At 45.1% G+C, this 27855-nt stretch overlaps 1 protein-coding gene across 1 annotated transcript in view; it reads right to left on the reverse strand.

Moving 5' to 3' along the window:
• Positions 1-24329: 24329 nt before the first annotated feature.
• The window catches only part of CTDSP2 (CTD small phosphatase 2), a 45269-nt gene continuing 41743 nt past the window's right edge, over positions 24330-27855 (reverse strand). The window contains exon 8 of the mRNA XM_069758611.1: positions 24330-26354. Within this exon, the coding sequence (XP_069614712.1) occupies positions 26229-26354 (126 nt within the window). The 3' untranslated portion in view covers positions 24330-26228. The remainder of the gene's footprint in view (positions 26355-27855) is intronic.

Consider the following 27855-nt stretch of genomic DNA (forward strand, 5'->3'; position numbering starts at 1 on the left):
GCGGCTTCTGAGTTTTCTTCCTCAGGTGATGAGGTTAAGTCGTTAGGTGCTGCTCTATTTAACTCCACCAAGTGCTTTGATCCTGGCCTCCAGTCAATGTTCTAGTATTGGTCTTGCTTCCTCCTGGATCGTTCCTGTGGCCTGTCTGCTCAGCATAAGCTAAGTTCTGCTTGTGTTTCTTTTGTTGCTATATTTTCAGTTCAGCTTGCTTTTTTGTTTTTGCTTGCTTGCTGGAAGCTCTGAGACGCAGAGGGAGCACCTCCGTACCGTTAGTCGGTGCGGAGGGTCTTTTTGCCCCTCTGCGTGGTTGTTTGTAGGTTTTTGTGTTGACCGCAAAGCTATCTTTCCTATCCTCGGTCTATTCAGTAAGTCGGGCCTCACTTTGCTAAATCTATTTTCATCTCTGTTTGTATTTTTCATCTTAACTCACAGTCATTATATGTGGGGGGCTGCCTTTTCCTTTGGGGAATTTCTCTGAGGCAAGGTAGGCTTATTTTTCTATCTTCAGGACTAGCTAGTTTCTCAGGCTGTGCCGAGTTGCATAGGGAGCGTTAGGCGCAATCCACGGCTACCTCTAGTGTGGTTTGATAGGTTTAGGGATTGCGGTCAGCAGAGTTCCCACGTCTCAGAGCTCGTCCTATGTTTTGTGGTTTTTGTCAGGTCACTTGTGTGCTCTGAACTTCAAGGTCCATTGTGGTTCTGAATTACCTATTCATAACAGTACTGGAGGCCCAGAGTACTAATGCTTCTCAATAGAGGGAAAAAAGAAGTTCTGAGACCATTTTTTTTCTTTGCACTGTGTTTTGCCTTTTTTTTCCCCTAGACATTTGGGTGGTTCAGGACACAGGTGTGGACATGGACATTCAGGGTCTGTCCTCTTTGATGGATAATCTCACTATAAGTGTACAGAACATTAAAGATTTAGTGGTTCAGAATCCTATCTTAGAACCTAAAATTCCTATTCCTGATTTGTTTTCTGGAGATAGAGCTAAATTTCTGAGTTTCAAAAATAATTGCAAACTGTTTCTGGCGTTGAAACCTCGCTCCTCTGGTGACCCAGTTCAACAAGTTAAGATCATTATTTCTTTATTACGTGGCGACCCTCAAAACTGGGCATTTTCCCTTGCGCCAGGAGATCCTGCATTATGTAATATTGATGCGTTTTTTCTGGCGCTCGGATTACTGTACGATGAACCTAATTCAGTGGATCAGGTAGAGAAAAATTTGCTGGCTCTGTGTCAGGGTCAGGATGAGATAGAGATTTATTGTCAGAAGTTTAGAAAGTGGTCTGTGCTCACTCAATGGAATGAATGTGCTTTGGCAGCAATCTTCAGAAAGGGTCTCTCTGAAGCCCTTAAGGATGTCATGGGGGGATTTCCTATGCCTGCTGGTCTGAATGAGTCTGTCTTTGGCCATTCAGATCGGTCGACGCTTGCGTGAGCGTAAATCTGTGCACCATTTGGCGGTATTATCTGAGCATAAACCTGAGCCTATGCAGTGCGATAGGACTTTGACCAGAGCTGAAAGGCAAGAACACAGACGTCTGAATGGGCTGTGTTTCTACTGTGGTGATTCCACTCATGCTATCTCTGATTGTCCTAAGCGCACTAAGCGGTTTGCTAAGTCTGCCACCATTGCTACGGTACAGTCGAAATTTCTTTTGTCCGTTACTTTGATCTGCTCTTTGTCTTCCTATTCTGTCATGGCATTTGTGGATTCAGGCGCTGCCCTGAATTTGATGGACTTGGAGTTTGCTAGGCGTTGTGGGTTTGTCTTGGAGCCCCTGCAGTGTCTTATTCCATTGAGAGGAATTGATGCTACGCCTTTGGCCAAGAATAAGCCTCAGTATTGGACCCAGCTGACCATGTGCATGGCTCCTGCGCACCAGGAGGATATTCGCTTTCTGGTGTTGCAAAATCTGCATGATGTGGTCGTGTTGGGGTTGCCATGGCTACAAGTCCATAACCCAGTATTAGATTGGAAATCAATGTCTGTGTCCAGCTGGGGTTGTCAGGGGGTACATGGTGATGTTCCATTTCTGTCTATTTCATCATCCACCCCTTCTGAGGTCCCAGAGTTCTTGTCTGATTACCGGGATGTATTCGATGAGCCCAAGTCCAATGCCCTACCTCCGCATAGGGATTGTGATTGTGCTATCGAGTTGATTCCTGGTAGTAAGTTTCCTAAGGGTCGACTGTTTAATTTATCTGTACCTGAGCACGCCGCTATGCGGAGTTACGTAAAAGAATCCTTGGAGAAGGGACATATTCGGCCGCCGTCATCGCCATTGGGAGCAGGGTTCTTTTTTGTGGCCAAGAAGGATGGATCGCTGAGACCTTGTATTGATTACCGCCTTCTAAATAAAATCACGGTCAAATTTCAGTACCCCTTGCCGCTGCTATCTGATTTGTTTGCTCGGATTAAGGGGGCTAGTTGGTTCACCAAGATAGATCTTCGTGGTGCATATAATCTTGTGCGTATTAAACGGGGCGATGAATGGAAAACTGCATTTAAAACGCCCGAGGGCCATTTTGAGTACCTAGTTATGCCATTCGGACTTGCCAATGCTCCATCAGTATTTCAGTCCTTTATGCATGACATCTTCCGAGAGTACCTGGATAAATTCCTGATTGTATACTTGGATGATATTTTGGTCTTCTCGGATGATTGGGAGTCTCATGTGAAGCAGGTCAGAATGGTGTTCCAGGTCCTGCGTGCTAATTCTTTGTTTGTGAAGGGATCAAAGTGTCTCTTTGTTGTTCAGAAGGTTTCATTTTTGGGGTTCATTTTTTCCCCTTCTACCATCGAGATGGACCCTGTTAAGGTCCAGGCCATTTATGATTGGACTCAGCCGACATCTCTGAAGAGTCTGCAAAAGTTCCTTGGCTTTGCTAATTTTTATCGTCGCTTCATCTATAATTTTTCTAGTATTGCTAAACCATTGACCGATTTGACCAAGAAGGGTGCTGATGTGGTCAATTGGTCTTCTACTGCTGTGGAAGCTTTTCAAGAATTAAAGCGTCGTTTTTCTTCTGCCCCTGTGTTGTGTCAACCAGATGTTTCGCTTCCGTTCCAGGTTGAGGTTGATGCTTCTGAAATTGGAGCGGCGGCTGTTTTGTCGCAAAGAGGTGCTGATTGCTCGGTGATGAAGCCATGCGCCTTCTTTTCCAGGAAGTTTTCGCCTGCTGAGCGAAATTATGATGTTGGCAATCGAGAGTTGCTGGCCATGAAGTGGGCATTCGAGGAGTGGCGTCATTGGCTTGAAGGAGCTAAGCATCGCGTGGTGGTCTTGACTGATCACAAGAACTTGACTTATCTCGAGTCTGCCAAACGGTTGAATCCTAGACAGGCTCGTTGGTCGCTGTTTTTCTCCCGTTTTGACTTTGTGGTTTCGTACCTTCCGGGCTCTAAAAATGTGAAGGCGGATGCCCTGTCTAGGAGTTTTGTGCCCGACTCTCCGGGTTTGCCTGAGCCGGCGGGTATTCTCAAAGAGGGAGTAATTGTGTCTGCCATCTCCCCTGATTTGCGGCGGGTGCTGCAAAAATTTCAGGCTAATAAACCTGATCGTTGCCCAGCAAAGAAACTGTTTGTCCCTGATAGGTGGACGAATAAAGTTATCTCTGAGGTTCATTGTTCGGTGTTGGCTGGTCATCCTGGAATCTTTGGTACCAGAGATTGGGTGGCTAGATCCTTTTGGTGGCTGTCTCTGTCGCGGGATGTGCGTTCTTTTGTGCAGTCCTGTGGGATTTGTGCTCGGGCTAAGCCCTGCTGTTCTCGTGCCAGTGGGTTGCTTTTGCCCTTGCCGATCCCGAAGAGGCCTTGGACACATATCTCTATGGATTTTATTTCGGATCTCCCCGTCTCTCAAAAAATGTCGGTCATTTGGGTAGTTTGTGATCGCTTCTCTAAGATGATCCATTTGGTACCCTTGTCTAAATTACCTTCCTCCTCTGATTTGGTGCCATTGTTCTTCCAGCATGTGGTTCGTTTACATGGCATTCCAGAGAACATCGTTTCTGACAGAGGTTCCCAGTTTGTTTCGAGGTTTTGGCGAGCCTTTTGTGCTAGGATGGGCATTGATTTGTCTTTTTCCTCGGCTTTCCATCCTCAGACAAATGGCCAGACTGAACGAACCAATCAGACCTTGGAAACATATCTGAGATGTTTTGTTTCTGCTGATCAGGATGATTGGGTGTCCTTTTTGCCGTTGGCTGAGTTCGCTCTCAATAATCGGGCCAGCTCGGCTACCTTGGTTTCGCCTTTTTTCTGCAATTCTGGGTTCCATCCTCGTTTCTCTTCAGGGCAGGTTGAGTCTTCGGACTGTCCTGGTGTGGATACTGTGGTGGACAGGTTGCAGCGGATTTGGACTCATGTAGTGGACAATTTGACCTTGTCCCAGGAGAAGGCTCAACGTTTCGCTAATCGCAGACGCTGTGTGGGTCCCCGACTTCGTGTTGGGGATTTGGTTTGGTTGTCATCTCGTTATATTCCTATGAAGGTTTCCTCTCCTAAGTTTAAGCCTCGTTTCATTGGTCCGTATAGGATTTCTGAGGTTCTTAATCCTGTGTCTTTTCGTTTGACCCTTCCAGATTCTTTTTCCATCCATAACGTATTCCATAGGTCATTGTTGCGGAGATACGTGGCGCCTGTGGTTCCATCTGTTGATCCTCCTGCCCCGGTTTTGGTGGAGGGGGAGTTGGAGTATATAGTGGAGAAGATTTTGGATTCTCGTGTTTCTAGACGGAAACTCCAGTATCTGGTTAAGTGGAAGGGTTATGGTCAGGAAGATAATTCCTGGGTCTTTGCCTCTGATGTCCATGCTGCCGATCTTGTTCGTGCCTTTCATATGGCTCATCCTGGTCGGCCTGGAGGCTCTGGTGATGGTTCGGTGACCCCTCCTCAAGGGGGGGGGTACTGTTGTGAATTCTGTGATCAAGCTCCCTCCTGTGGTCACGAGTGGTACTGCGGCTTCTGAGTTTTCTTCCTCAGGTGATGAGGTTAAGTCGTTAGGTGCTGCTCTATTTAACTCCACCTAATGCTTTGATCCTGGCCTCCAGTCAATGTTCTAGTATTGGTCTTGCTTCCTCCTGGATCGTTCCTGTGGCCTGTCTGCTCAGCATAAGCTAAGTTCTGCTTGTGTTTCTTTTGTTGCTATATTTTCTGTTTAGCTTGCTTTTTTGTTTTTGCTTGCTTGCTGGAAGCTCTGAGACGCAGAGGGAGCACCTCCGTACCGTTAGTCGGTGCGGAGGGTCTTTTTGCCCCTCTGCGTGGTTGGTTGTAGGTTTTTGTGTTGACCGCAAAGCTATCTTTCCTATCCTCGGTCTATTCAGTAAGTCGGGCCTCACTTTGCTAAATCTATTTTCATCTCTGTGTTTGTATTTTTCATCTTAACTCACAGTCATTATATGTGGGGGGCTGCCTTTTCCTTTGGGGAATTTCTCTGAGGCAAGGTAGGCTTATTTTTCTATCTTCAGGACTAGCTAGTTTCTCAGGCTGTGCCGAGTTGCATAGGGAGCGTTAGGCGCAATCCACAGCTACCTCTAGTGTGGTTTGATAGGTGTTGTGAATTCTGTGGCAGAGCTCCCTCCTGTGGTCACAAGTGGTACTTCGGCTGATTCTCTCTGTGAGCTTTTGTTGGTGGAGGGAAGTGGTACTGCGGCTTCTGAGTTTCCTCCCTCAGGTGATCTGCGGAGGTCGTTAGGTGCTTCTCTACTTAACTCCACCTAATGCTTTGATCCTGGCTTCCTGTCAATGTTCCAGTGTTGGACTTGATTTTCCCTGGATCATTCCTGTGGCCTGCTGCTCTGCATAGCTAAGTTCTTCTTTGCTATTTGTTTGCTATTTTTTCTGTCCAGCTTGTCTATTTTGTTGCTGGAAGCTCTGGGACGCAAAGGGTGTACCTCCGTGCCGTTAGTTCGGTACGGAGGGTCTTTTTGCCCCCTTTGCGTGGTTTTCTTTAGGGTTTTGTGTAGACCGCAAAGTTACCTTTTCTATCCTCGCTCTGTTAAGAAAGTCGGGCCTCACTTTGCTGAATCTATTTCATCTCTACGTTTGTCTTTTCATCTTACTCACAGTCATTATATGTGGGGGGCTGCCTTTTCCTTTGGGGTATTTCTCTGAGGCAAGGTAGGCTTATTTTCTATCTTCAGGCTAGTTAGTTTCTCAGGCTGTGCCGAGTTGCATAGGCAGAGTTAGGCGCAATCCACGGCTGCCTCTAGTGTTGTTTGGAGAGGATTAGGGATTGCGGTCTGCAGAGTTCCCACGTCTCAGAGCTCGTTCTATGATTTTGGGTTATTGTCAGATCACTGTATGTGCTCTGACCGCTATGTCCATTTTGGTACTGAATTGCCTTTCATAACAGTACAGGAAGCCAAAAGTACTAATGATTCTCAATAGAGGGAAAAAAGAAGCTCTGAGACCATTTTTTTTTCTTTGCACTGTTTTGCCTTTTTTTTCCCCTAGACATTTGGGTGGTTCAGTACACAGGTGTACTGATGGACATTAGAAGTCTGTCTTCATTTGTGGATCAGCTCTCGGCAAGAGTACAAAAGATTCAAGACACTATTGATCAGAAATCTATGTTAGAACCAAGAATTCCTATTCCTGATTTGTTTTTTGGAGATAGAACTAAGTTTCTGAGTTTCAAAAAGAATTGTAAATTATTTCTGGCCTTGAAACCTCGCTCCTCTGGTGATCCTGTTCAACAGGTTTTGATTGTTATTTTTTTTTTGCGCGGCGACCCTCAGGACTGGGCATTTTCTCTTGCGCCAGGAGATCCTGCATTGAGTAATATCGATGCGTTTTTCCTGGCGCTCGGATTGCTGTACGATGAACCTAATTCAGTGGATCAGGCAGAGAAAAAATTGCTGGCTCTTTGTCAGGGTCAGGATGAGATAGAGGTATATTGTCAGAAATTTAGAAAATGGTCTGTGCTCACTCAATGGAATGAATCTGCGCTCGCAGCTATTTTCAGAAAGGGTCTCTCTGAAGCCCTTAAGGATGTCATGGTGGGATTTCATATGCCTGCTGGTCTGAATGAGTCTATGTCTTTGGCTATTCAGATCGGTCGACGCTTGCGTGAGCGTAAATCTGTGCACCATTTGGCGGTATTACCTGAGCTTAAACCTGAGCCTATGCAGTGCGATAGGACTTTTACCAGAGTTGAACGGCAAGAACACAGACGTCTGAATGGGCTGTGTTTCTACTGTGGTGATTCCACTCATGCTATTTCTGATTGTCCTAAGCGCACTAAGCGGTTCGCTAGGTCTGCCACCATTGGTACGGTACAGTCAAAATTTCTTCTGTCCGTTACCTTGATCTGTTCTTTGTCATCGTATTCTGTCATGGCATTTGTGGATTCAGGCGCTGCCCTGAATTTGATGGACTTGGAGTATGCTAAGCGTTGTGGGTTTCTCTTAGAGCCCTTGCAGTGTCCGATTCTATTGAGAGGAATTGATGCCACGCCTTTGGCCAAGAATAAGCCTCAATACTGGACCCAGCTGACCATGTGCATGGCTCCTGCACATCAGGAGGTTATTCGCTTTCTGGTGTTGCATAATCTGCATGATGTGGTCGTGTTGGGGTTGCCATGGCTACAAGCCCATAATCCAGTATTAGATTGGAAATCCATGTCGGTGTCCAGCTGGGGTTGTCAGGGGGTACATGGTGATGTTCCATTTCTGTCAATTTCGTCATCCACCCCTTCTGAGGTTCCAGAGTTCTTGTCTTATTACTGGGATGTATTTGATGAGCCCAAGTCTGATGCCCTACCTCCGCATAGGGATTGTGATTGTGCTATCAATTTGATTCCTGGTAGTAAATTCCCAAAAGGTCGACTGTTTAATTTATCCGTGCCTGAGCACGCCGCTATGTGCAGTTATGTGAAAGAATCCCTGGAGAAGGGGCACATTCGCCCGTCATTGTCACCATTAGGAGCAGGGTTCTTTTTTGTAGCCAAGAAGGATGGTTCGCTGAGACCTTGTATAGATTACCGCCTTCTAAATAAGATCACGGTTAAATTTCAGTACCCCTTGCCATTGTTATCTGATTTGTTTGCTCAGATTAAGGGGGCTAGTTGGTTCACCAAGATAGATCTTCGTGGTGCGTATAATCTGGTACGAATCCAGTTCTTCCTGGAGCAGAACAATATTGTATCATACAATTAGGTTCTGTAGAAGGACGTAGATCTGGGGATTTATTATGATGGAATATAGGCTGAACTGGATGGACAAATGTCTTTTTTCGGCCTTACTAACTATGTTACTATGTTACTATGTTACTATGAATCAGGCGAGGAGATGAATGGAAAACTGCATTTAATACACCCGAGGGTCATTTTGAGTATCTAGTGATGCCATTCGGACTTGCCAATGCTCCATCAGTGTTTCAGTCCTTTATGCATGACATCTTCCGAGAGTACCTGGATAAATTCCTGATTGTGTACTTGGATGACATTTTGATCTTCTCGGATGATTGGGAGTTTCATGTGAAACAGGTCAGAACAGTTTTTCAGGTCCTGCGTGCTAATTGTTTGTGAAGGGATCAAAGTGTCTCTTTGGTGTGCAGAAGGTTTCATTTTTTGGGTTCATCTTTTCCCCTTCTACTATCGAGATGGATCCTGTTAAGGTCCAAGCCATCCATGATTGGACTCAGCCGACATCTCTGAAAAGTCTGCAAAAGTTCCTGGGCTTTGCTAATTTTTATCGTCGCTTCATCTGCAATTTTTCTAGTATTGCCAAACCATTGACCGATTTGACCAAGAAGGGTGCTGATTTGGTCAATTGGTCTTCTGCTGCTGTGGAAGCTTTTCAGGAGTTGAAGCGTCGTTTTTCTTCTGCCCCTGTGTTGTGTCAACCAGATGTTTCTCTTCCGTTCCAGGTCGAGGTTGATGCTTCTGAGATTGGAGCAGGGGCTGTTTTGTCGCAGAGAGGTTCTGATTGCTCAGTGATGAAACCATGCGCTTTTTTTTTCCAGGAAGTTTTCGCCTGCTGAGCGAAATTATGATGTGGGCAACCGAGAGTTGCTGGCCATGAAGTGGGCATTCGAGGAGTGGCGTCATTGGCTTGAAGGAGCTAAGCATCGCGTGGTGGTATTGACTGATCATAAGAACTTGACTTATCTTGAGTCTGCTAAGCGGTTGAATCCTAGACAGGCTCGTTGGTCGCTGTTTTTTTGCCCGTTTTGACTTTGTGATTTCGTACCTTCCGGGCTCTAAAAATGTGAAGGCGGATGCTCTGTCTAGTTTTGTGCCCGACTCTCCGGGTTTGTCTGAGCCGGCGGGTATCCTCAAGGAAGGAGTAATTGTGTCTGCCATCTCCCCTGATTTGCGGCGGGTGCTGCAAAAATTTCAGGCTAATAAACCTGATCGTTGTCCAGCGGAGAGACTGTTTGTCCCTGATAGGTGGACCAATAAAGTTATCTCTGAGGTTCATTGTTCGGTGTTGGCTGGTCATCCTGGAATCTTTGGTACCAGAGAGTTAGTGGCTAGATCCTTTTGGTGGCCGTCTCTGTCGCGGGATGTGCGTGCTTTTGTGCAGTCCTGTGGGATTTGTGCTCGGGCTAAGCCCTGCTGTTCTCGTGCCAGTGGGTTGCTTTTGCCCTTGCCGGTCCCGAAGAGGCTTTGGACACATATCTCTATGGATTTTATTTCTGATCTTCCCGTTTCTCAAAAGATGTCAGTCATTTGGGTGGTCTGTGATCGCTTTTCTAAGATGGTCCATCTGGTACCCTTGTCTAAATTGCCTTCCTCCTCTGATTTGGTGCCATTGTTCTTCCAGCATGTGGTTCGTTTACATGGCATTCCAGAGAATATCGTTTCTGACAGAGGTTCCCAGTTTGTTTCAAGGTTTTGGCAAGCCTTTTGTGGTAGGATGGGCATTGACTTGTCTTTTTCCTCGGCTTTCCATCCTCAGACTAATGGCCAGACCGCACGAACCAATCAGACCTTGGAAACATATCTGAGATGCTTTGTTTCTGCTGATCAGGATGACTGGGTGTCCTTTTTGCCTTTGGCTGAGTTCGCCCTTAATAATCGGGCCAGCTCGGCTACCTTGGTTTCGCCATTTTTCTGCAATTCTGGGTTCCATCCTCGTTTCTCTTCAGGACAGGTTGAGTCTTCGGACTGTCCTGGTGTGGATACTGTGGTGGACAGGTTGCAGCAGATTTGGACTCATGTAGTGGACAATTTGACCTTGTCCCAGGAGAAGGGTCAACGTTTCGCTAATCGCAGACGCCGTGTGGGTCCCCGACTTCGTGTTGGGGATCTGGTTTGGTTATCTTCTCGTCATATTCCTATGAAGGTTTCCTCTCCTAAGTTTAAACCTCGTTTCATTGGTCCGTATAGGATTTTTGAGGTTCTTAATCCTGTGTCTTTTCGTCTGACCCTTCCAGATTCTTTTTCCATACATAACGTATTCCATAGGTCATTGTTGCGGAGATACGTGGCACCTATGGTTCCATCTGTTGATCCTCCTGCCCCGGTTTTGGTGGAGGGGGAATTGGAGTATATTGTGGAGAAGATTTTGGATTCTCGTGCTTCTAGACGGAAACTCCAGTATCTGGTTAAATGGAAGGGTTATGCTCAGGAAGATAATTCCTGGGTTTTTGCCTCTGATGTCCATGCTCCCGATCTTGTTCGTGCCTTTCATGTGGCTCATCCTGGTCGGCCTGGGGGCTCTGGTGAGGGTTCGGTGACCCCTCCTCAAGGGGGGGGTACTGTTGTGAATTCTGTGGCAGAGCTCCCTCCTGTGGTCCCAAGTGGTACTTCGGCTGATTCTCTCTGTGAGCTTCTGTTGATGGAGGGAAGTGGTACTGCGGCTTCTGAGTTTCCCCCCTCAGGTGATCTGGTGAGGTCGTTAGGTGCTTCTCTACTTAACTCCACCTAATGCTTTGATCCTGGCTTCCTGTCAATGTTCCAGTGTTGGACTTGCTTTTCCCTGGATCATTCCTGTGGCCTGCTGCTCTGCATAGCTAAGTTCTTCTTTGCTATTTGTTTGCTATTTTTTCTGTCCAGCTTGTCTATTTTGTTGCTGGAAGCTCTGGGACGCAAAGGGTGTACCTCCGTGCCGTTAGTTCGGTACGGAGGGTCTTTTTGCCCCCTTTGCGTGGTTTTCTTTAGGGTTTTGTGTAGACCGCAAAGTTACCTTTTCTATCCTCGCTCTGTTAAGAAAGTCGGGCCTCACTTTGCTGAATCTATTTCATCTCTACGTTTGTCTTTTCATCTTACTCACAGTCATTATATGTGGGGGGCTGCCTTTTCCTTTGGGGTATTTCTCTGAGGCAAGGTAGGCTTATTTTCTATCTTCAGGCTAGTTAGTTTCTCAGGCTGTGCCGAGTTGCATAGGCAGAGTTAGGCGCAATCCACGGCTGCCTCTAGTGTTGTTTGGAGAGGATTAGGGATTGCGGTCTGCAGAGTTCCCACGTCTCAGAGCTCGTTCTATGATTTTGGGTTATTGTCAGATCACTGTATGTGCTCTGACCGCTATGTCCATTTTGGTACTGAATTGCCTTTCATAACAGATAGGTTTAGGGATTGCGGTCAGCAGAGTTCCCACGTCTCAGAGCTCGTCCTATGTTTTGTGGTTTTTGTCAGGTCACTTGTGTGCTCTGAACTTCAAGGTCCATTGTGGTTCTGAATTACGTATTCATAACACACGAGTCCTCTCCTTCTCAGCTTCCTCTTCTTCTACCTCATCTCATCGTGGCACTGCGCATGTGCAGCAGGGTCTTGGTGACAGGAGAGGCATCCTGCCCCTTGGATTGACTGATGAATGGGGCAGGAGTGATGTCATGTCGGTGAGCGGCCTGGAGACATTCAGCCTCACTGCTGCGGCAGTCATCATGCTTCATGGATCAGTGATCCAGGCAAGATGAAAAGACAGCCAGAGGCATGATGTCTTTATCACGGGGAACTGCTAGACTGCACTCTGTGACCCAAGGATCTGCAGCAGCGACAGGTAAGTGTCAGTTTTTTTAGTTTTAGGGTGATAATACTCCTTTAAGGCCAGCCAGAAGAGATACTGGGTGAGCTGCTGAAAAGGCAGCCACAGGAATCCCCAGCAATTGGGATCCTGTATATTTTACCCCAGGTATGTTCAGTCCTAGATGTTTTCTTCCCTGCATGTTGACCCCAAAAGTTGAGGGTGAAAAATCTGGGGTCAAAATGTTAGGGTGCGAAACATCAGATGGCAACACATCCAGGGACAAAATGCTGTAGGAGAAACATTCGGGTGCAAAACATCCGGGGGCGAACTGCTGGGGGCGGAACATTGATGACGGATGGGAATTCATGAACCACAAGGGTACAAACATCCGGGGGTGAACTGCTGGGTGCAAAACATTTGGGGGCGAACTGCCAGGGGCAAAACATCCAGGGGCGAACTGCCGGCGGCGAAATGGGCGAACTGCTGGGGGCGAAATGTGTGGGGGCGAAATGTACTTAGGGGCAAACTGCTGGGGGTGAAATGTGCGGGAGCTAAACATCTTGGGGGCCAAATGCTGGGGACGAAATGTGCCCAGGGGCTGTTATGAATAGGTAATTCAGAACCACAATGGACCTTGAAGTTCAGAGCACACAAGTGACCTGACAAAACCCACAAAACATAAGACGAGCTCTGAGACGTGGGAACTCTGCTGACCGCAATCCCTAAACCTATCAAACCACACTAGAGGTAGCCGTGGATTGCAACTCGGCACAGCCTGAGAAACTAGCTAGCCTGAAGATAGAAAAATAAGCCTACCTTGCCTCAGAGAAATTCCCCAAAGGAAAAGGCAGCCCCCCACATATAATGACTGTGAGTAAGATGAAAATACAAACACAGAAATGAAATAGATTTAGCAAAGTGAGGCCCGACTTACTGAATAGACCGAGGATAGGAAAGATAGCTTTGCGGTCAACACAAAAACCTACAAACAACCACGCAGAGGGGCAAAAAGACCCTCCGCACCGACCAACGGCACGGAGGTGCTCCCTCTGCGTCTCAGAGCTTCCAGCAAGCAAGCAAAAACAAAAAAACAAGCTGGACAGAAAATATAGCAACAAAAGTAACACAAGCAGAACTTAGCTTATGCTGAGCAGACAGGCCACAGGAACGATCCAGGAGGAAGCAAGACCAATACTAGAACATTGACTGGAGGCCAGGATCAAAGCACTAGGTGGAGTTAAATAGAGCAGCACCTAACGACTTAACCTCATCACCTGAGGAAGGAAACTCAGAAGCCGCAGTTTCACTCGTGACCACAGGAGGGAGCTTGATCACAGAATTCACAACAAGGGGCGAACTGCTGGGGACGAAACATCCTATAACCTATTATTCTGGGGAGGGACCAATATTCATAAAAGTTTCCAGCCTATTAATATCAGCTCACAGCTGTCTGCATCACCTTTGCTGGTTATTAAAAAGGGGAGGGGGGGGGGGGGAAACCACAATTTTTTTTTTTTTTTTTTAAATTACACTGTCAATATGTTTTGGCAGCCTTACTGAGCGGTCACATTACTGATGTCACAGCTCAGCACAGCATCCTGATGTAGCAAAGTTGGGGATCATCTTGGGATGGACATTACAGCGGACTACTTTGGATTATTATTTTTGGACTGTTCTCTGTGTTTCTTACTTTTGATTACAGAGTTAGTAATGGGGTGTCCTTTAGATGCCTTTCCATTACTAAACCTTGGGATTGATGCCAGCTGACAACCCCAAAAACATTACCTTGCTTGCCAACGCACCAGGGCAAGCAGGAAGAGCCGAGGCTAAGCGCCAGAATTAACACATCTAATGGATGCACCATGTCTGGGGCTACTGGGGGCTGGTGTTATTCGTGTGAGAGGGTCAATATCCATGGCCCCTTCACAGCCTATTAAGATCAGCCTGAAACGGTCTGCCTAGCCTATGCAGGTTATTAAAAATAAAGGGGAGCCCACATCATTTTAACCAGTAAACGCTACACAGACAGCTGTGAGCTGTTATAAGTAGGCTGGGAACCTTTATGGATATTGACCCCTTCCTTGAATAACACTAGCAGCCCACAGCTGTCTGCTTTACCTCACCTGGATATTAACCCCTTAACGAGCGCTGATACACCTTTTTTTTTTTCCACCCACCCATCCCTTTATTCTGTTGTTGAACCCAATTAAGGAAGCCCCAGCAAGCTGGAGCATGCAAAAATGATACACCTTTTTACCAGCGGCAGTTAAGGGTACTTATTCCTCAGCGCCGCTTTTTAATGGCGCTGAGAAATAAGTTTGTAGCACCCCCCAGAGTCGGAAAATCTCAGGGGTCTCAGCTACCGGGGGTAGCTGAGACCCCAGAGAACATGATTTGGGTCGGTTTTTACGGTCCCCAGTCTTTTGATTGCGGTTTTCACCAAATAACGATAATCGCAAAAAAACAAATTCAATTTTTGCTTTCATTTCTCCCTCCTCTGATGATCTAGCATACCAGAGGAGAGAAATGGTGTCCCCGCCCCTCGGTACCTCCAGCATCCCTGGACCCTCTGGCTCCATCTTCCATCCCTCCATTTAAAGAAGAAAATGGTGGGTGCATGCGCATTGCACCTGCCGAGATCTACCGGCTGGGACCTAGTGACAATAGATTTTTCCTATTGGTTCATTTTGATAGCACCATGAGGGGATCCACCCTTCAGGGACAGGAAACCTACAGACATAAAAGGGCAGCACCTCTCTCACGCATCAGTTGGATTACAGAGCATAAGAGGACCTCCCAGGTTAGTAGCAAATTATTCAACATTTTTAACTATGGTAAATATAAATTTTCACACGTGTAGAAGCTTCAAGCCCTGAAGAGTGCTCACCCACACGTGACGGGAGGGAAGATAAGGCCGCTGTCATGATATAAAAAAAAAACACTGCTCCCGGTAAGTAGCTAAGCATTTATTCTATCTCCCATGACAGCACCACAAGAGACTTCTAGAGATGAAAAGAACCTAGGGAGGGACTACTGCTTCAAGTACCCTTCTCCCAAATGTGAGATCTGAAGAGCCACCCAAATCCAGTCTATAATGTTTGAAGAATATGGATGGAGAGGACCACATAGCCGCCTTACATACAGTGCCTTGTGAAAGTATTCGGCTCACTGGAACTTTTCAACCTATTCCCACATATCATGCTTCAAAGCCAAATGTAAATTTTTTGTGAAGAATCAACAAGTGGAACACAATTGTGAAGTTGAACGAAATGTATTGGTTATTTTAAATTTTTGTGGAAATTCAAAAACTGAAAAGTGGGGCGTGCAATATTATTTGGCCCCTTTAAATTAATACTTTGTTGTGCCACCTTTTGCTGCGCTTACAGCTGCAAGTCGCTTGGGGTATGTCTCTTATCAGTTTTGTTCATCGAGAGACTGAAATTCTTGCCCATTCTTCCTTGGCAAAAAGCTCGAACTCAGTGAGGTTTTATGGAGATCGTTTGTGAACAGCAGTTTTCAGCTCTTTCCACAGATTCTCGATTGGATTGAGGTCTGGACTTTGACTTGGCCATTCTAACACCTAGATACGTTTATTTGTTAACCATTCCATTGTAGATTTTGCTTTATGTTTGGGATCATTGTCTTGTTGGAAGACAAATTTTCTGTCCCAGTCTCAGGTCTTTTGCTGACTCCCAACAGGTTTTCTTCAAGAATGGTCCTGTATTTGGCTCCATCCATATTTCCATCAATTTTAACCATCTTTCCTGTCCCTGCTGAAGAAAAGCAGGCCCAAACCATGATGCTGCCACCACTATGTTTGACAGTGGGGATGGTGTGTCCAGGGTGATGAGCGGTGTTGTCATTACGCTAAACATACCGTTTGGCATTGTTGCCAAAAAGTTCGATTTTGGTTTCATCTGACCAGAGCACCTTCTTCCACATGTTTGATGTGTCTCCCAGGTGGATTGTTGCAAACTTTAAACAACACTTTTTATGGGTATCTTTGAGAAATGGCTTTCTTCTTGCCACTCTTCCATAAAGGCCAGATTTGTGCAGTGTGCGACTGATTGTTGTCCTATGGACAGACTGTCCCACCTCAGCTGTAGATCTCAGCAGTTCATTCAGAGTGATCATGGACCTCTTGGCTGCATCTCTGATCAGTCTTCTCCTTGTTTAAGATGAAAGTTTAGAGGGACGGCCGGGTCTTGGTAGATTTGCAGGGGTATGATACTCCTTCCATTTCAATATGATTGCTTGCACAGTGCTCCTTGGGATGTTTAAAGTTTTTTAAAATCATTTTGTATCCAAATCCGGCTTTAAACTTCACAACAGTATCACGGATCTGCCTGCTATGTTCCTTGGTCTTCATGATGCTCTCTATGCTTCAAACAGAACCCTTAGACTATCACAGAGCAGGTGCATTTATACAGAGACTTGATTACACACAGGTGGATTATATTTATCATCATTATGCATTTAGGACAACATTGGATCATTCAGAGATCCACAATGAACTTCTGGAGTGAGTTTGCTGCACTAAAAGTAAAGGGGCCGAATAATATTGCACGCCCCACTTTTCAGTTTTTGAATTTCCACAAAAATTTAAAATAACCAATAAATTTCGTTCAACTTCACAATTGTGTTCCACTTGTTGTTGATTCTTCATCAAAAATTTACATTTGGTATCTTTTTTTGGAAGCATGATATGTGCGAAAAGGTTGAAAAGTTCCAGGGAGCCGAAAACTTTCACAAGGCACTGTATGTCCTCAAATCGGCACTTCCGACCTCTCCACCCAGGATGTTGCCACGGCTTGGGTGGAGTGCGCATTTAAGCCCTTCGGAACTGCAGTGCTACTCGCTGTGTTTGCCAAAGAAATTATCTCCCTAATCCACCTGGCTAAAGTACTTTTTGAGACTCTAAACCCTTACCTAACCCCCTGAAAAGGACACAAATAAGGTGTTTTCCTTCTTCCACAGGTCGGTTACTGAGATATAAGAAGACATCTCCTAACATCTAATGAGTGGAAGCCTCTTTTCTTTCTGATTGGTAGGGTTAGCACAAAAGGAAGGACTATTTCCTGCAGCCTGTGGAATTTGGAAGTGACTTTTTGCAGATACAGGTGATCTGGTCTTACGACAACACTATCGTCCCCAAACTGGGTATATGGAGGTTGCTTAGGGCCTGCATATCGCCAACTCTCCGAGCCGACGTTAGCGTAACTAAAATGGCAGTCTTTCGAGATAAAATCTTTATTGGGGCTACCTCAATAGGTTCAATTGGGGACTCTGTCAATGCTGTCAGCACTAGGTTCAAGTCCCATGGTACCAAGCTCTGCTTAAGGATGGGCCTAGATTTAGCCTCTGTTCTAATAAACCTGGATACCCAGTAATTGCTTGCAAGATCCCAATTATACAGGGCTGCTAATGCAAACACTTGGACTTTAAGAGTGCGGCGCCCATGAGACTGACAGGAACTTTCTCCAGGTTCTGGCGTAAATCCTAGTAGTAGATGCTTTCCTACTTTTTAGTAAAGCATCTATCCAGCCCAAAGAAAAACCCTTCTACCTCAGCAGTGCCCTCTTAAACTCCATGCCGTCAGATGTAGGCTGGACACTTGTGGATGGAAGATGGGACCCTGTAAGAGATCTGGGAGCTCCGGGAGAACCTATGGGTCGGTGACAGACATCTTTCTTAGCCAGGGAAACCATGATATTCTAGGCCAGAATGAAGCCATCAGAATTATAGATGCCCTGTGTTCCCGCATCTTCCATAGAACTAACGGAATCAAGGCTATCGGGGGGAAGGAATATGCAAGTCTGAAGTCACATGGGATCAGGAGGACATCCACAGCATATGGATCTTCTCTGGGGTTTAAAGAACAAAACCGCCGCACCTTCCTGTTCCCCCTGTTGGCAAACAGATCTATGTCCGGGGACCCTGCATCTGCACAATCTGGTCGAAGATAGTCTGGTTCAACGCCCATTCCCCCTGCCTGAGCTCATAGCGGCTTAAAAGGTTGGCCGACATTCTCTTTTCCTTTTATGTGCAGGGGTGTTAATGACAGGAGATTTGGCCATCTGAAAAATACCATCCGCCACCTCCATCAAAGACCCAGATCGAGTTCCCCCCAGGTGGTTGATATAGGCCACAGGTACTCGATTGAATGAGAACACTCTGACATGCCGACCCTGCATGGATATAAGGCACTCTCTTAGCACCCGCTTCATGGCTAACAGCTCCTTCAGGTTAGATGACGCCTCCTGCTCCAAAAGGTGACCAAACCCCCTGGACCCACACCTCCCCCATATGCGCCCCCAACTCCTGGGGCTAGCATCTGTAGTAATTATTCGGGAGATATGGTTTACCCATGGATCCCCTTTAGAAAGATTTGACCCTTGTAACCAACGTAGGGAGTTTATGGTAGAGGGGAACAAAATTTCCTCTCGAAGCTGACGCTGATTATGTAACAAACTCCCACTGCAGGGCCCTAGTATGAAATTGGGCCCAGCATACAACTGGATTGCAGGAAGTAAGTGAGCCTAGGAGTGACATTGCCCCCCTACGGGACATGGATGGATTATTTGTAGCTCTCTGCACCAGACGCCGATTGCCAACTACCTTTGACTGTCGTTGACAATACTCCTGCACCCCAGGACAAGACCAACAAAACTCCTGCACCCTCAGCGGCTGCAACCATGACTTTTTGAAATTAGTAATCCACCCCAATTTTTCTAAAACAGATATTACCACCTCTAATTGAGCCTTGCAGTGCTGGAGTGAGCGGTCGATGATTAGAAAGTCGTCCAGATAGGGGACCACCAGTATGTCCTGCTCATGGAGATGTGCTATCACCTGTGCGACTACTTTAATGAATACCTGAGGAGCAATGGCGAGGCTGAACGGCAGGGCTCTAAACTGAAAATGATTTATTACACCTCCCAGGGACACTGCCACTCTAAGATACTGCTGGAATGCCGCATGTATCAGAATGTGATAATAGGCTTCTTTGAGATCTAATACTACCATGAAGCAATCCTTAAAGAGCAGTTTTAGTGCTGACCTCACTGACTCCATCTTAAAGGATTGGGTTAATAAGAATTTATTCAGACCCCTCAGGTTAATAATGGTCTGAAAGGAACAGTCTGGTTTCTTAATCAGGAAGAAGGGGGAAAAGAACCCTTTAGCTCTTTCTGACACAGCAATGTCTATCAGGACTGGTTTCTGCCGTAGTTCCAGGACCTCAGACTTCAAAGCCTGTTGTTCTGCTGGTGAGGAACGAATAGGAGTCAATCTAAAGCTGTCATGAGGCATTTTCAGGAACTCAAACTTAAGACCTGTGCTGATGACACCCTGTATCCACGCACTGTCAGAAATTTTTGACCAGGCCGGGTAGAAAGCAGAGAGCCTCCCCCCCCCCCCACCTGGGCCGGCAGTCATTGGGGCGGTCTCCTGCGATCTCGGGAGGAGCCGAACATATAGCCTCTACCTTTCTTTTTGCTGTCCCATCTAGCTCTAGATGATCTCCTATGGCTGGACCACCTTCTACTGGAGTCACGCCCGTATGAAAGACCCGCTAGGCTAGGGAATCTTTTCTTGCTGTCCCCTGCCCTCTCCGAGAGTTCATCCAATACTGGCCGAAACAGATGTCCTCCTTCACGAGGGATATTGCACAACTTAGACCTGGCCTGAATATCCTCAGCCAGCATTTTAGCCATAGGGCCCTGCATGCAGCACCTCCTTAAATAGCATTGGCAACTCCCCCTCTTCGGTACTGCCCCTGGTCTGGGCCAGCAGGATGTCCAGATGGTCTGCCCAGTGCGCCCATGCAGGCTGCTGGTAGCCCCCCCCCCCCCCCCGCAACAGTTTGTGGGCCTGGGGTTGTGATCTTCAACCTCATTCCAAAAGGTATGTCTGAAGAGGTTCGCCAGTCAGGGACAGGAAACCAATTGATGTGAGAGAGGTGCCGCCCTTTTATGTCTGAGGGTTTCCTGTCCCTGAAGGGCAGACCCCCTCTCTCGTGGTGCTGTCATGGGAGACCCAATAAAATTATGTTTCCAAAATTGTGCTGATGTAAAGTTTAAGAGGTCCCACAGCGACTGAAAGTAAACTGTATTTACTTTTTAAAGGAAAAAAACTGGATTTGTGTTATCCCAGTATTTTGTGCACAGATGACATACTAGAGGTCAGAGACTGGAATCACACAGCAAAAATCAGTTGTCATATCCTAAAATTATTGAAAAATCTGTTGCATAGTTTGCAATATATTGACAAGACTCAGCACTCCTAATGCAGTGAATCAATCTTCTCACAGGTGACTTCTGTCCTATCACCTTAGTATTCTTACTTGAATAGTCTACACACTTCTACCTAGGCGGCATTTACACATCCATTGATGGATAGACTCTCCAGACCAAAATTTGACAGCCTTATACACAATTTAAAAAAAAAAAAAAAAAACTAGAAGTAGAAATACTGTGTAAAACATAAGAAAACAAGAATGTAATGATTTGGAAATCCTTTAGCCATATTTCATTTACAACAGAACATATTTAAAAATGTCCAAATCATTTAGCAGTTGATGGCAACATTTCAAAAGAGTTAGGACAGGGCCATATTCTCCATTTTTTAGCATCCCCTCTCTTTACAACAGTCTGGAAATGTATGGGAAATGAGGAGATAGATTTCTGGAGTTTTGGATGAGGAATGAGGTCTATTCTTGTCTGATGTAGGATTCTGCACAGTCCTGGGTCATTTGCCAAATTTTTCTTTTCATAATGTGTGAAATGTTTTTTTATTTGTGAAAGGTCTGGACTGCAGGCGGTCAAATTCATCACTCACACTCTTCTGTGAATCCATGCTGATGTGATGGATGCAGTATGTTGGTTAGTATGGTCTTGGTGAAATGCACAAGACTTTCCCTGATAACGCCTTTTAAGATGTGTAAGCTGCCCGTGACACATGCACTAATAACACCTCATATCACAGATGCAGGATTTTGAACTGTGCACAGATTATAAGCCGGATGGTCCCTCACCTCTCGACTCCGTAGGACATGGGGTCCTTGGTTTCCATAAAGAATTTCACATTTCGATTCCTCAGACTATAGAAGTTTCCCCATTTCGCCTCAGTTCATTGTAAATGAGCTTTGATCCAAAGAAGACGGCAGTGTTTCTGGATTGGGTTGATATATGGCTTCTTCTTTGAATGATTTAACTTACATTAGTGGATTGCACAGTGAACGGTGTTCACACAAAATTAATCATGGCCGACGCTCAGACCATGACAAAAGTGAGTGAACACCACCTTACATTGGTTTCACACAGCACAATCTATGTCTGGAGAAGGTCCAAAATATATTTTTAAGTATCAAAAGGTAGTAGATTGATTCACTGTATTTTGCAAGACAAGTCTTTCCAAAATATTGTTAGAGAGTACCATATCTTTATCCTTTATTTATATGTTAGTGCTCTTAATTACAAGCAGATCTGTGGGGGTCCAGATCCCAGGAGCCTCCTTCACAAGAGGTGTGCAGCTCCTGGACTCGTGTGATCACATAGGAGGGTAAGGAATCACTATAAAGCATAGGCTACATAGCTTTCACCTTCTATTAAATCTTTGATCTGCTGTGTACATGATCTGGTCGCCTGAGCTGCACATCCATTACCGGAGAAGACTGCATCCACTTTAGAACTGAGGTCTAAGGGGTAAGGTTTCTCCTTGTGGAGAGTGACATACCAGCTCTGGCTTGTCAAGGTAAGGAGGCTTATTCGCCCTGAAATGCTCCCCACTTTAGAAGATATTTTGCAACAGTCACAAGGCTGCTCATAGGGGGCAGTTTAAAGGGAACCTGTCACCAATTTTGACTGATCTTCAATTACGGCCACCACCTTTCAGGCCTGATATACAGGTCCTTCTCAAAAAATTAGCATATAGTGTTAAATTTCATTATTTACCATAATGTAATGATTACAATTAAACTTTCATATATTATAGATTCATTATCCACCAACTGAAATTTGTCAGGTCTTTTATTGTTTTAATACTGATGATTTTGGCATACAACTCCTGATAACCCAAAAAACCTGTCTCAATAAATTAGCATATTTCACCCATCCAATCAAATAAAAGTGTTTTTTAATAACAAACAAAAAAACTAACAAATAATAATGTTCAGTTATGCACTCAATACTTGGTCGGGAATCCTTTGGCAGAAATGACTGCTTCAATGCGGCGTGGCATGGAGGCAATCAGCCTGTGACACTGCTGAGATGTTATGGAGGCCCAGGATGCTTCAATAGCGGCCTTAAGCTCATCCAGAGTGTTGGGTCTTGCGTCTCTCAACTTTCTCTTCACAATATCCCACAGATTCTCTATGGGGTTCAGGTCAGGAGAGTTGGCAGGCCAATTGAGCACAGTAATACCATGGTCAGTAAACCATTTACCAGTGGTTTTGGCACTGTGAGCAGGTGCCAGGCCGTGCTGAAAAATGAAATCTTCATCTCCATAAAGCATTTCAGCCGATGGAAGCATGAAGTGCTCCAAAATCTCCTGATAGCTAGCTGCATTGACCCTGCCCTTGATGAAACACAGTGGACCAACACCAGCAGCTGACATGGCACCCCACACCATCACTGACTGTGGGTACTTGACACTGGACTTCAGGCATTTTGGCATTTCCTTCTCCCCAGTCTTCCTCCAGACTCTGGCACCTTGATTTCCGAATGACATGCAAAATTTGCTTTCATCAGAAAAAAGTACTTGGGACCACTTAGCAACAGTCCAGTGCTGCTTCTCTGTAGCCCAGGTCAGGCGCCTCTGCCGCTGTTTATGGTTCAAAAGTGGCTTTACCTGGGCAATGCGGCACCTGTAGCCCATTTCCTGCACACGCCTGTGCACGGTGGCTCTGGATGTTTCCACACCAGACTCAGTCCACTGCTTCCTCAGGTTCCCCAAGGTCTGGAATCGGTCCTACTCCACAATCTTCCTCAGGGTCCGGTCTCCTCTTCTCGTTGTACAGCGTTTTCTGCCACATTGTTTCCTTCCAACAGACTTACCATTGAGGTGCCTTGATACAGCACTCTGGGAACAGCCTATTTGTTGAGAAATTTCTTTCTGGGTCTTACCCTCTTGCTTGAGGGTGTCAATGATGGCCTTCTTGACATCTGTCAGGTCGCTAGTCTTACCCATGATGGGGGTTTTGAGTAATGAACCAGGCAGGGAGTTTATAAAAGCCTCAGGTATCTTTTGCATGTGTTTAGAGTTAATTAGTTGATTCAGAAGATTAGGGTAATAGGTCGTTTAGAGAACCTTTTCTTGATATGCTAATTTATTGAGACAGGTTTTTTGGGTTATCAGGAGTTGTATGCCAAAATCATCAGTATTAAAACAATAAAAGACCTGACAAATTTCAGTTGGTGGATAATGAATCTATAATATAGGAAAGTTTAATTGTAATCATTACATTATGGTAAATAATGAAATTTAACACTATATGCTAATTTTTTGAGAAGGACATGTATACAGCATTATAGAATGCTGTATATAAGCCCTCAACTTGGCCTGCAAAAAAAAGACCTTTTATTATATTTTCCTACGGAGCGGTCCAGTCTGAAAAGTGTCACTGGTCTTGGCCCAGCGCCTTCCTTCTTCCAATGCCATCCTCCTTCTTGTGAAGGACGCGTCCCTACGTCATCCACGCAGTCTCCCCAGAATCGCGCTCCTGCCTATGCACACTTCTCTGCCCTGACTAGGGAAGAGTAAAGTACTGCAGTGTGTAGGTGCCCGGAAAGGTCAAAGAGCCCCGATGCTTGAACATTGTAGTACTTTATGGTGCCTTAGTCAGGGCAGAGAAGTAAGCATAGGCAGGAGCGTGATGCCGGGGAGACTATGGATGACATAGGGACCCGTCATCCACACGAAGCAAGAAGGAGGGCGGCATCCCAAGAAGACGGGAGGCGCCAGACCAAGAACATTGACAACCCTCAGATCGGACCGCACGTCAGTATAATAAGTTTTTTCTTGTTTTGCAGGTGGGGGGCTTATATACATTATTCTATAATGCTGTATATATCAGGCCTGAAAGGTGGTGGTCTTATATCAGCTAAACCTGATGACAGGTTTGCTTTAGGAGGCTTTTCCCTGCGTTACTTAGCCCTAGCTGTGATGCCCCTCCTAGAATTTAAAAAAATAAAAAAATAAAAGTGGGAGAAGTATAAAAATTATTTTTTTTTGCAGTGTGTTACCCATACTGAGATTAAAGAATGTGACATGGGTATATTAGATTTCAAAGTTACTTCCACACAACTGCATTTTAAAAAGGTCCATAGTAGAGCTCCAAAAACTCCAGGTATAGCACATAACGGAGCATCATGACGTTTTTTGGTTCACATTTAAGCACACAATACAAGATAGGGCATAAAAATAGAGATTTTATTACATGCTCTGTTAGAGGGATTACATATTTTAACATTTCACCCATTCAATCCGCCTTGTAGAACCTTAAATACAGCAATGTGCTGAAAAACCATCCAACAGCTGCTCGACCGAAAAAGAAAACCTAATACTTATTGTAGACCCTCGTTTTAAGAAGGTTATATCCCAAACACACATCCTCACACCATAGAAAGACGCACAGGAATGTCCATTATTCTTTCCTTTGCTTTTTTTAAAAATTTATTATTTAGATAAAAACATGGATGACCGATGCGACAGTGGTTCAGCCACGTTACATGATGTAAAATTTAGTAGGAGTGTTTCCCCTGAGGTCTACTTTGTAACAGTCTTACAGATTCTTGTAGATCACTCACTACCCGAGAGGCAGCATGAAACAAAAGGTCTGAAGATGATGGCTACATATCAAATTCAAAAACAAGTGTTATAAAGAGTAAAAAATAGCTCTTTATCTATAGGCTTTTAAAATATCCATATTTAAAAACCGCTAAAAAAAGGCACTGCATGGTTTTCCATTCATTACTTATCCGGAAAAGTCCCTGCTCAGTGACCAAATACTGGCATAATGAGGCCATGGCCATCTTACAGCTGGGTAGTGCCAATGGAATTATAAATAAGGACTTGAATGTTTCTCATACCCTTGCTATAATAAGGCATTGCCTTTGTAGTGTATGGTCAGTAACAGGTTTCAGTTACCAAGCACCACTCTCCACGGGCTCAATAAATACAATTATTATCAAGCCATCAATAGAGACCAAACAGTAAAGCTATTGAGACCAATGTCCTCCCCCACCCACCATGGCAGCAGATGGACAAACATCTTTGATTCAAGTCAGTTATTAGAAAAAAAAACCTATTACATATAATCTCAGAGTGGCTAAAAAACATCAAGCAATAAAAAGTCCTTTGGCTTTGATATTTTTTTTGTTCAGTCTATGGGTTTTGGGTTAAACCACGATATGTCGTTACCGGTGATAAGTAGCTGAAAGTTTACCTTCTGCCCATCATCTGCACAGCGTTTCTGCCATACATGTCTCAGCAATAACAATACCCTGTACGTCACTGGCCTTTACATTAAGCAGGGGTATGCGCTCAGCACCTGGATAGTAAAGCTTCCATCTTGAACAAATACCGTATAGATGCGTTTCCAGAGAAAGGAGTTGGAATAATGTTTTGTGATGGAATCATACCAAAGAAGCAGGTTTCCAAAAAGTAGTATGTATTGGAAAGGGCACCAAATGCCAGCGACTGCTAACCGTTACCAAGGCAAGTGCATCCAGCTAAATATGCATATAAAAGACATTGGCATGTAGAGAATTAAGGAGTCAGTGAAAGACTTATGATATATCCCATTTAAGCAGCCCGATCCCTAATTGTGTCAAATTATTTAACTTACTCTAAAAAGTACCTGTGTGTGCCCCTTCAGTTATCAGCATGTTGGCATTGCACCCTCTCCGTTCATGATGCAGCCTGACATTAAAACTGATATGAAAGCTAAAACAGTAGTGGAGAACCGAAACCCATAGGTACACGGTACTGTCATTAAAAGAGGACACCGTCTTCTACTAGTGCATCAAAAGTTATGGCAATAGATCCCTGCGTTCATTGCAAACATGCCGCTCGGCATGCAAGCCATTAGGAGTGTAAGCCACAGCTAGATTTGCTTGTTACGGGCAGTTGAATTTTCCCGGAAATTCATATGTGACTTATGAATATCTGTTTTTGTTCCTCTTCCTCTGAGGCCAAAGGCACAGCGAGTGAGAAATTTGAAAAGACAAAAATAAAAGAATATTTAAAGATATAAAAAGTCCCCTGAAAAAAACAAAAAAAAACAAAACAAAGTCAAGACAAAGAGTCTTAAGGTGCCCTCAGCTGTCCGAGACTTGCATAAATGTCCTCAGAGTAACTGAGCTCCTCAAAGATCGGGATGAGGCTTAAAAGTTCTGTGTCTCCCATGTCATCAAACCAGGACTGCACGGGAACCTGCAATCAGAAGAAGACTTGTAGTTAATATTCCATGAAGGTGGGACAAGTGATAATGCATTCATATAGTGGGAACATTTAATTAAAAAGATATCTGTCCGCACAAAAGGACTGTTCAAGCCAAGTACAATCGTCCGATGCACCCATGGCGTGGCCGAGAATTTCAGTTGACGTTCCCACTATTTTATTTTCCATTCATTGACGGCTCTGACTTTACAAGCTTCATATGATGGTGGAAATGCTTTGATTCTATGCCTCCTGTAAAGTCAGACGTGTTCATAAAGGAAGAAGGGGCGACAGATTAACAACAAGTAGGTGGGAAGGTGTACCGAATTGCTCAGCCACGCCAAGGGTGCACAGAGCCAGTGCTTGGTTTCAATAGCCATTTTGTGCTCACAGATTGTTTTTTGTATTTTAAGGTTAAAAAACCCCCACAGAAATTAGATTTAAAAAGATTATATATAATCATCAAGGACCTCTTAGAGGTCCTTGCTGATGGAAAGAGACTGCAAGCAAGTCAATTCCCCTTACAGTTTCTGATACATGAGAATATGAGATTAGATTCTGTATCATGCTTCTACCATACAATTCGCACATCTGAGGTCAAGAATCACCTATTGCCAAGTGCGTCTATTAGGAATATCTTGTTATTATGACCCCTTCAACTTGTGTTTTATGCCAAATTAAAAAGTAGATATATACAGATGGCGATAAACCTGACTATATTCCACATAGTGCACAAACAAAAGAAAACAGCAGCACTCTGTGCCCTAAGATGGATGCAAACATTGCATACATGAAAGTTAGACTACATTACTGCTATATAGAATATAGTTAAAAAAGCAAGTAGGCTCAACTCTATCTATATAATTGTCTAAGGGGCACTTCCGCCTTTCTCTGTCTGTCTGTCCCGGATATTCATTGGTCGCGGCCAACCAGTGGGTGCAGACAAAAGGGCAGGGGAGGCAAGGAAATATGCAGAGCGAGTCCCCGCCCACTCCGTACAGGCCCGGCCAGAAGCGCTGCAAAGGGGCGGAGCCCATGGACGCTGTTGGGCCTACCGCCGCCCAAAGCCGGGGACTAAATTTGCGGCCGCGGTCAGTGATGATGGCCGTGTTCATGACAGCTGCGACAGCAAGGAACAGCGCAGCACATGCAGCGGTGACAGCTGCGGACGGAAGGTGAGTATATACTACTTGGGCTGGGCAGTATACGATGTGGGCTGGGCAATATACGACGTGGGCATGCATATTCTAGAATACCCGATGCGTTAGAATCGGGCCACCATCTAGTTATGTTATAAATGGGTTGTAAGTATGTTGTAAGTATGTGCTATACAGCAGTCTAAATTTCAAACATGCAATGTCTGAAGCTGGCCAGCTTTTGGCTATATTCCCACATCTGAAACAAGGGATATGTGGCCAAGAGCATGATTGGCAGAGCACAATTTATGGATGCAAATTCCTTGTAGCAATATAAAAAAAAATGCCCATGCAGCAAA

The sequence above is a fragment of the Ranitomeya imitator genome, chromosome 3 (assembly GCF_032444005.1).
Source record: "Ranitomeya imitator isolate aRanImi1 chromosome 3, aRanImi1.pri, whole genome shotgun sequence".
In the NCBI taxonomy this organism is placed as follows: Eukaryota; Metazoa; Chordata; class Amphibia; order Anura; family Dendrobatidae; genus Ranitomeya; species Ranitomeya imitator.